The sequence below is a fragment of the Egretta garzetta genome, unplaced genomic scaffold (assembly GCF_000687185.1).
Source record: "Egretta garzetta isolate BGI_Z169 unplaced genomic scaffold, ASM68718v1 scaffold644, whole genome shotgun sequence".
Taxonomy (NCBI): Eukaryota; Metazoa; Chordata; class Aves; order Pelecaniformes; family Ardeidae; genus Egretta; species Egretta garzetta.
Genome location: NW_009259452.1, coordinates 415,703 through 425,150, shown reverse-complemented (window position 1 = coordinate 425,150; position 9,448 = coordinate 415,703). Strand labels below are relative to the sequence as shown.

The 9,448-nt window shown below is 43.3% G+C and overlaps 1 protein-coding gene across 1 annotated transcript in view; it reads left to right on the top strand.

Moving 5' to 3' along the window:
* The first annotated feature begins 8,007 nt into the window (after positions 1 to 8,007).
* LOC104124788 (myosin-1B-like) overlaps positions 8,008 to 9,448 on the top strand; it is a 17,796-nt gene continuing 16,355 nt past the window's right edge. The window contains 4 exon segments of the mRNA XM_035892720.1: positions 8,008 to 8,211; positions 8,304 to 8,447; positions 8,540 to 8,584; positions 8,587 to 8,750. Coding sequence (XP_035748613.1) covers positions 8,008 to 8,211; positions 8,304 to 8,447; positions 8,540 to 8,584; positions 8,587 to 8,750 — 557 coding nt within the window.

The following is a 9,448-nucleotide window of genomic DNA, read 5'->3' as shown; positions in this document are numbered from 1 at the left end:
CCCTTCTTGTTATCCTTGATATCCTTTGCCAGACTTAGTTCCAGGTGAACCTTGGCCTTTCTAGTTGCTTCCCTGCATACTCTGGCAGCATTCCTGTGTGCCTCCCAAGTGGCCTGACCCTCTTTCCACATTCCATAGAGCTTCCTCTTTTCTTTGAGTTTTACTAGAAGCTCCTTGTTCATCCATGAAGGCCTCCTGCCTCATTTACTTGATTTCCTACTCATGGGGATGCACTGATGCTGAGCATGGAGGAAGTGCTGCTTAAATAGCAGCCAGCTCTCTTGGACTCCCCTACCTTCAAGAGCCTTAGCCCATAGAATTTTTCCAAGTAGGTCCCTGAAGAGGCCAAAGTTAGCTCTCCTGAAGTCCAATGTGGCAGTCCTACTTGTTGTTCTGCTTCCACCACGCAGAATCTGGAACTCCACCATCTCATGGTCACTGCAGCCAAGACTGCCCCCTACCTTCACATCCTCAACCAGTTCTTCTTTATTTGTTAGCACAAGGTCCAGTAGCACAGCTCTTCTTGTTGGGTCCTCCACCACCTGAGTCAAAAAGCTATCATTGATGTTCTGCAGGAACCTCCTGGACTGTGCACACCTTGCTGTGTGGTCCTTCCAGCTGATATCAGGATAGTTGAAGTCACCCATGAGAACCAGGGCCTGTGATTGCGAGGCTACTTTTAGCTGTCTGTAGAAGGCCTCGTCTATTTCCTTATCCTGGTTGGGTGGTCCATAGTAAACATCCACCACAGTGTCACCCATGCTGGCCTGTCCCTTAATTTTTACCCACAAGCTTTCAAGTTGTTCTTCATCTGCTCCCGGGTAGAGCTCTATACATTCCAGTTGCTCCTTCACATAAAGAGAAACTCTGCCACCTCGCCTCGTAGGCCTGTCTTTCTTGAAAAGTACATAGCCATCGATTGCAGCGTTCCAGTCATGTGTGTTATCCCACCACGTCTCTGTAATTGCAATGAGATCATGGCCCAGCGACCACATCCAGAAGTTTAGCTCTTCCTGCTTATTCCCCATGCTGCGTGCATTGGTATAGAGGCATTTCAGTGAGGCAACTGAGCACATGGGTTTCCCTGGAGGGATGAAAGAGGATCTGCCACTGCCAAGCCTACCTTTAAGGCAGTTGGTCTTCTGGTTCTTAAATTGGGAGGCAGCTATGGCACATTTACTGCTGCTCTGAACAGACACACTTGTTCCCTCACTGGATGTGACTGCCTGAGTGTATCCCTCGAACTGGTAAGATAGAAGAAAAGATAACCTGGGCCCCAATGTTTTTCACTTGTACCCCCAGGGCTCAAAAGTCTTCCTTGATTTTACCCAGGTTTCTGCTTTCTGTATTGTTTGTGCCTACATGAAATAGTAGTAGTGGATAGTAGTCCATTCTCCTGACGAGTTATGGCATCCTCTTGGCCACGTCTCGAACCTTAGCTCCCAGAAGGCAGCATACCTCTTGTGAATCCTTGTCAGGTCAGCAGATGGGTGCCTCAGTACCCTTCAACAGTCACCCACTATGAGCACTCGTCGCTTCTTTTTACAGTGTCCGCTATGTGTTGCTGGTACAGTTTCCCCCTGCAGGGAACTTTGCAGACCTTGCTCACGTGTGTCCTCAGCTGTTAAGACTTCATATCTGTTTCTGGTTGAGATGGTAGAGGGTACAGGCTGATGTGGAGTCCTGTTTTTGTGAGTCACCAGGGTCCAAGGTGCCTCCTTCTCGGTGGAGTCTGCCATAGGAGCATGGTTCTGAAACCACCTGTCTGTCTCTGCCTCAGCTCCTCTAATACTGTGCAGTCTTTCAACCGGTTCCTGCAGTTTGGCCACCTGGCGTAACAGGTCATCAATCTCTATGCACCTTGTACAGGTACTTACCTTTTCATTGGAAGAAGGGTTTGGGCACTTGCTACAACCCACCGCCTGTTCTGATGTTTCCTGTCTTGCCAGATCTGTCTGGGTGGATGCATCAGCTGTCTCAGGGGTTTTATCTGTAGGAACAGTGGTTTTAGCTCTGAGGCGAGTGCCCACCACATTTCCAGAGGCCAAAGCACTTCCCTGGGCTGAAGACCTAGATGTCCTAGAAGCGGGCTTCAGAGCCCCTCCCGCTTGCCCTGCCCACGCGAACTGCTGTGTGAACTGCTGTGCCATGCCCTTCTGCCATGCCACACCCTGTTTGCCCATCCTGTTGGCCACGCTCCAGGTCACTCGCTGTTTAAATCTCCCACCATTGCTTCTGGCGACGCCCACACTGCGTCAGTTGCACATCACCCCCCACTCACAAGAGCTGCCGGCTCCTGATGGGTCCCTCTGCTCACCCTCAGGCCTCCCGGGCTCAAGGAACCACCTTGCCTGCCCCAAACTAGAGCAGAGCCACAGGACTTGCCACGGCTCCTCACTTCTTGCCCTTCTTGAAGATAGGAGTGACATTTGCTTTCCTCCAGCCTTCAGGCACTTCTAATAATCACCATGACTGATCAAAGATTACCAAGAGTGACCTCACAATGACACCAGACATCTCCCTCAGAACTTGTGGGTGTATCTCTTCAGGGCCCATGGACTTTTGTACGTCCAGTTTGCTTAAGTATTCCCTCACCCAATCCTCTTCCACCAAGGGTATGTCTGCCTTGCTCCAGAATTTCTCCCTGCTCTTTGAGACCTAGGATTCCTGAAGGTCTTGCTAGCAACATTCAGTACATCAGCCTTTTCCATGTCCTGTGTCACCAGGGCTCCCAACCCCTTCAGCAATGGGACCACATTTTCCCTAGTCTTTCTTTTGTCACCTATGTACCTACAGAAGTCCTTTGTGCTCTCTTGGATATCTTTGGCCAGATTCAATCCCTTTTGGGCTTTGACTTTCCTAGCCTCATCCCTGAATGCTCAGCCAGTGTTTCTGTGTTCCTCCCAGGTTTACCTGTCCCTGCTTCCACCCTCTGTTTGCTGCCTTTTTGTGTCTTGAGTTTTGCCATGAGCTCCTTATTCATCCATACATTCCTCCTGGCATTTTCTTTACCTGAATTACTACTCTATCCTGACCACTTTCCTCACTAAAGATGAACAGTAAAATTACCTGTCCTTATGTATGGAGTTTCACATATTTGAGTTTTACATGTTAGAGCTCTGTCAGCTAAGAATGAAATACTTCTGGCCTTGAAAAAGCATGGCTAGGTATCTCAAGAATGTCCATGATGACACAAAATTCAGTGGGAAAAAGTAAACTAAGAAGACCTGTGGAAGAATTTTGTGATACTTACACTGGGCAAAAAACCATTAATCACAAAGTAATGTACATAGGAAAAACAACCCTAACAAATATAATGATGGACGATGTTCAGATCTATGGAGGTGCAGTATTAACACTGCATGTCATCAGATCTTGAGAGAGAGAAGGTAGAACTGGAAAATTATAGGGGAGAATGTCAAAGTTAATGAGACATAAATAATTATTTCCATACAAGGAGAGATAAAATAGATTAGTGTTGTTTGCCTTGTTATGTGGAGAGGGATTATTGGTTTATTTCCTGTTACTGGAAGAACTAGATGTTGACAGGGAAATAAGCATACCTAAAGTAAAGATTTTTTCAATAAATTAAACTATGAATCTCATTGCTCTTTGGATGACAAAAAGTTAAATTGGTCCTAAAGTGATTAAATCAAAGGAACAAAAATGTAGCAAAGGCTCTTGAACACAGTCATGTGTCCTTTTGTGAGTCTCTGATCTCAAGATTTCCGGAATGTTGGAAGATACACAAATGAATTGTATTTTATATATATATCCAGAGATGAATACAACTGAATGAACACTTAGTTTGGTTCAATGTGGCTATTCACCCTGATATATTGCACTATATTATGCTACAACTGAAAGAAGTGAAGCAGAGTAATATTTAATAATTTGATTAAGATAAGCAGTGCAGACAACAGCAAAATCCACATCTCGTATCCAAGGCCTGTAAGTAGAGAGCTCTGTAATAGGACAGCTGTCATCAGAGTTATGGTGGCCTCAGAAAAAGTTAAGGTATGTATCCAAATGTCACCATGCTTGCCCAGTGAATGATTGTCCCCGCTCTCTTAGCTCAGATTCATGGAGCATCTATGGCCTACAGTTATTAGTAGTTACCCTCATCCCTCTAGTCAGCATTAGTTGAAATTCCCTCCTTAGGAGTCTTCTCATATTATTTATAGGAGATTTAATCACATAGCTAGTGAGAGACCAAAAATTTCTAATTATATCTAGTAACATCACTTTCCAGTTTTCAGTTCGTTCGGTTTGCCAGACAATGCTTTGCCAAAAACAAGGTTTGCCAAAAATGCTTTGCCCAAAGACAGAGCAGGCATTTGCAGCATGTGCTGACCAGACTCTATAAAAGAGTCCTTGAATCTGGGCTGTCCTGTCTCCACACAAAGCTTCATGGTAAGTGCATGTCTGTGGCAGGCAGAAAGGGACAGCGTCCCTGCAGTCCACATGTCCCACTTCAGCCCTGCTTTCCTGGTGTACGTATCTGTGTCTGCAAGGATTTAAAAACTGTAAGATAAAGCATTTTGGTATTTTCACTTTGTGACCTGCCTGTGGAATTCTGTGCAGCAGTAATGAAGGATCTGCCATTTCTGCTTTACAGCACTGATCGCCTTCCAGCCTGCAAGGCATCTTCTCATATCGTAAGAGGTAAGAGCCTAATTTACTTACACTTAAGGGACATACAAAAAGGTGGCAGATTTCTGTAGAACAGATTTCTTTGTGGAGACAAACTTCTGTAAAATTTTGTGGGCAATTGCTGTATGCCCATATATTCCTAACCACTGCTTGGCTATGGTAAATACAGCATGCTGATGGTTGGGTAGGCTGCTCATGGCAAGCAAGCTTTCCAATGTGGCTGTGCTTGAAGCCACTAGCCACTGATGTCGTGTCAGGAAATGCTTCTTGGGGATTCCTCATGTTTAATTATGGATCAGTGAAGTAAATGATCTGTTCTGGCATGAAGTCTAGATAGACAGAGCCAGCAAACAGAACAGACTGTTGCAAAATCTTAAAGGTTTGTAACAAATTATATGCATTACAGTATATGATACTGGCCAAAAAATTACATTAAAATACTTTTCAGATGATACTGCCAAGGTTATAGTCTTCATGTGGGCCTTGTTCTAGGAAACCTGGTAAAAATGCAAAAATCAACTATCCAACTACACAAAGAAACAAAAAAATGAGATGTACTGCTCCTATTCCTCTGAAACAAAACAGAGTTAAGTGGAGGATCTGCATGTTACTAGGAGTTGTTGCAAATGTTAACATTTGGTTGGCTTATTTAGGTAACTAAAAGTCATGACATGACAGCTAAATAAGTTGTCTGCTTGTCTAACTTCCTAGGAACTCAGGTGCTTTCTATTACTGGACATGTGGTATTTCCTGGGAAATCCTCCATTTAGATATCCAGCTTTGATTTATAAATTCCTGAACTAAGGTTTACATAGGAACTTTAAATTCCTTTACAAAAGGAACTTTGTATATAATTATTTTCATAATAATTAGCATACAAAGAAATAATTAATGATGCAGTATTTCAACTTACTGTATTATCTGTCTTTGTATACCATTTGCTCACATACTACTTCCCAGAGTTAAGTCACTTGCAACAGATTTCTGCCATTGTTAAGGAAATATGAGTGCAGTTGATTTAAGGTGACAGCCATGCTAAAACTTAAGCATGAGATCAAATAGGAAGTTAACTATAGCTTATAAACTGAAGTTCTTGGACAAAGGAACATGAGAGAAAAAAAAAAAAAAAGTCTTGTTTCATGCAGACAGAACAGATCTCCAAGATTTCCAGTATGACTTTCTTAGATCATTGAAATTGTTCTATTGTCCACACACAGGATTATTTCTAATTTAGACCTGGGTATATCTTTCAGTCGTAAACCAGAAACAAATTTGTTTGTATCTCTAAGATTCCTGAAGGGCACAATTTGATAAGCAAAGGGGGCCCAGATAGTACTGGCTAATACAGCTGATTCACAGGTCATTTCAACAATATGCAAGTGGTTCTACACACCTTATCCCTACTTTATAATCAGAATCCATGCTAAAAAAAAGGAGGCTGGAATCCAAGCTTCCTTTAGCCTGAGGGGGTTTGATTTGCCCCACTCATGCTTTAGATGATTGCCCTTGGCTGGAAGACGTTCTTCATCACAGGACCCTTCTTTCTGTTGGAGGAACTGTGTTGTTGTGCAACCAAGAAGGCAACATTCATCAGTATGGCAGAAAGACGAGCAAGATGCAAATTGCTGGAAGGGCGTAGTTGTTCAGAATCTGCACTTGGTGTTTCTGGCCCTAAAACAGACATGACACAGAGTGAGAAGGTGCATTCCGTATTTCAAAGACTGATGTTACAATGCTGGGCTGCTTAACAGATTCTGATGAGAAGCAAACGACTCTAGTGAATGATTCAGAGTACCAGAAAAGACATCATTAATTAATTAGTCCTCAAAACACCTTCTGGACTCCCCTACCTCTATTTTGTGTATGAGCAAGCAAGGCTTTTAATGTGGGCTTTTTACTTTGGTAACTCCAGGTAAGTGGTGTGAATATTCTCTTCCTCTGGCATGGTTTCTTACTGCAATGGTTCAGTTCTGCTTTCAACTCATTCCTTTCCTTTTAAAGCTTTGAGCTTACAAAATTGCAAGTGCTTTACTGGTGTCACATTCAGTCACAGTAGCTTTGTAACATTACTCCACAAATACTTTCATTTAGAATTTTCCTGGTGAAATGCCCAATCTCCTGGGGCCCATCAATCTAACTGGAAAGAGCAAGTTTTTGAGGAAGGGTTGGGGACCCTAGAAAGAGAACATGAAAAGAATGTATACATTGCCCTACTCAGGCATATGTGACTTAGCCATTACCCAAAGTAATGTAGACGTCTAGAAATGTAAAAAGAAACACAAATCTTTCAATTGTCACTTTTCAAAATTTGAATCAGATTATAGAAGCCATCAGTGCTAGAAATATGTCAGTGCTAGGAACTTCATATTTATCTTCACCATTAAGCAACACAAATGATGGATGTAATGCATCCTCAGGAGTTGGGCAGATGAGGTCAAACAAAGGGATTCATGAACATGCTACAGAGCGATGTTACCCTTAAAAAGGCTCCAAAAGGTCTTCAGCCTGAAGCTCACAAGAACCTCATGTATTTTAGCAAAGGCAGTGTGAAGTGCTGCATGTAGGAAGGCCCATACCAAGGATAGGTTGGCTGTTATTTGGCTACAAAGCACCTTTGCAGAAAAGGGTCATGTGTTCTGGTGCACATGTGTCAGCAGGGTGCCTTTGGGGGAATCAAGGTCAACAGCACATTGTCAAGCACTCGTAATGATTGTAGCCAGCAGGTAAAGGGAAGTGATTGTTCCGCTGCATTCAGCTCCCACATCTGGACCACTCTGTCCATTTTGGTGCTTCCTGGTGACAAGAAAAATATTGACATTCTGGAGTGAGTCCAGTAGAGAGCTTCCAACATAGGTAGGAGAAAATGATGTATGAGGAGAGGCTGAAAGGGTGGGATCTGTACACTGTGGAGACAAAATAAAAATGTGGTTGTCTTATTAGTATCTTCTACAAAATGTGGACTCTTCTCAGATGTGCAGAGTGACAACAATGAGGGACAACAGACAGGAGTTGCAGCAATAGAAATTTTGATCAAGTATTAGGAAGAAACAAATTTACCAGGAGGGTGGTCGGACATTAAACAGGGATGAAGAGGGACTGAGGAATCCTCATTCTTGCAGATAATAAAAACTTCACTGGAAAAGGCTCTGGGAAACTTGATCCAAATTTTGCCCTGCTTTGCACAGGAAGGTGGAATAAAGAACTGCCTGAGATTCTTCCCAAGAAACACATTCTATGATGCTCTTTAAGTTTTTTAATAAACTGCACGGTAACAAAAAATGCTGATTCATTTGGACAACGTATCTGCTATTCCACAGTATTCTCTACTGACAAGGCCCCCCATAAAGTGCAGCCATGTCATCAGATGCTGAGATGGCCATCTTTGGGCAGGCAGCCCCTTACCTCCGAAAGTCAGAAAAGGAGAGAATTGAGGCCCAGAACAAGCCTTTCGATGCCAAGACATCCGTCTTTGTGGTGCATCCTAAGGAATCCTTTGTGAAAGGAACAATCCAGAGCAAAGAATCAGGGAAGGTCACCGTCAAGACTGAAGGTGGAGAGGTGGGTAAAATAAAAGACTTACTTACAAACAGCATTAAATTCCCACTCTGGGCTCTTAGCTGACGTGCATGTACCTTTCATTCTTCTGACAGACTCTGACCGTGAAGGATGATCAGATCTTCTCCATGAACCCTCCCAAGTACGATAAAATCGAGGACATGGCCATGATGACCCACCTCCACGAACCCGCTGTGCTGTACAACCTCAAAGAGCGTTACGCAGCCTGGATGATCTATGTAAGTACCAGCAGCAGTCTTCCTTTGGGTAGCTGGAGGAACTGCTCTGCCAGGCTACGTGGAAGCCAACGTGCTGCCTCCCTTCCTCGCAGACCTACTCGGGTCTCTTCTGCGTCACTGGGGCCTGTCTGCGTCTCCTGTCAACCCCTCCAAGTGGCTGCCGGTGTACAACCCGGAGGTGGTGTTGGCCTACCGAGGCAAGAAGCGCCAGGAGGCCCCTCCACACATCTTCTCCATCTCTGACAACGCCTATCAGTTCATGTTAAATGGTGAGTAGCTTGATATCCCTTCAAATGATATTGTGTGCACTTCAGGAAAAAAATCTTCCTTTTCTCTGCAGATAATCTTTGAACATATGGAGTCATGTTTACATCATCTATGACAGCTGAGTAACCTAGAATGGCCATCTTTAAATGGCACATAAGGCACACTGGGAATGTTGTAGAAGGAAGACTGGAAATTAAGTTTTGTAATTGCAGAGTACAAAGTCTGATGGAAAGCAAATTAGCAATGTTACAGAAGTGCTGGTGCTCTTATCTTAACCAAAAGCATGGAATGAAACATAACTAATACGATATCCATGCCAGAAAGTAAGAAAGAATTGCTATAAATTGAAATTCCAAATCCAAATAAGTGCATTATCAGAGCTTTCTTACTGCCTTTGAACCCCAAATGATCAGGGATTGTCAGATGAAGGAGACAGAGCCTAAAAGGCAGGAGATACAAAGGAAAATGGAAGACTGGCAGAATGGTTAGCTAAAAAACGGCTATTACCTCTGAAGAACAAGATCTCAGACTTACAATGAATAAGGCTAGAGAAATTTTGGCTCAGTGCTTATTAGGGCAGAAGAAAACAAAATGAACTTTAGGAATTATTTGTGGGAAAAAAAGAAAACAAATAGAGCAATAGTTCCATGACACAATATTCCATTAAAAAGTGGAACTTTTACATCTGGAAAAATGCAGTCAGTTCCAGTTTTCTCCTGGTAAAAAAGGAAAGA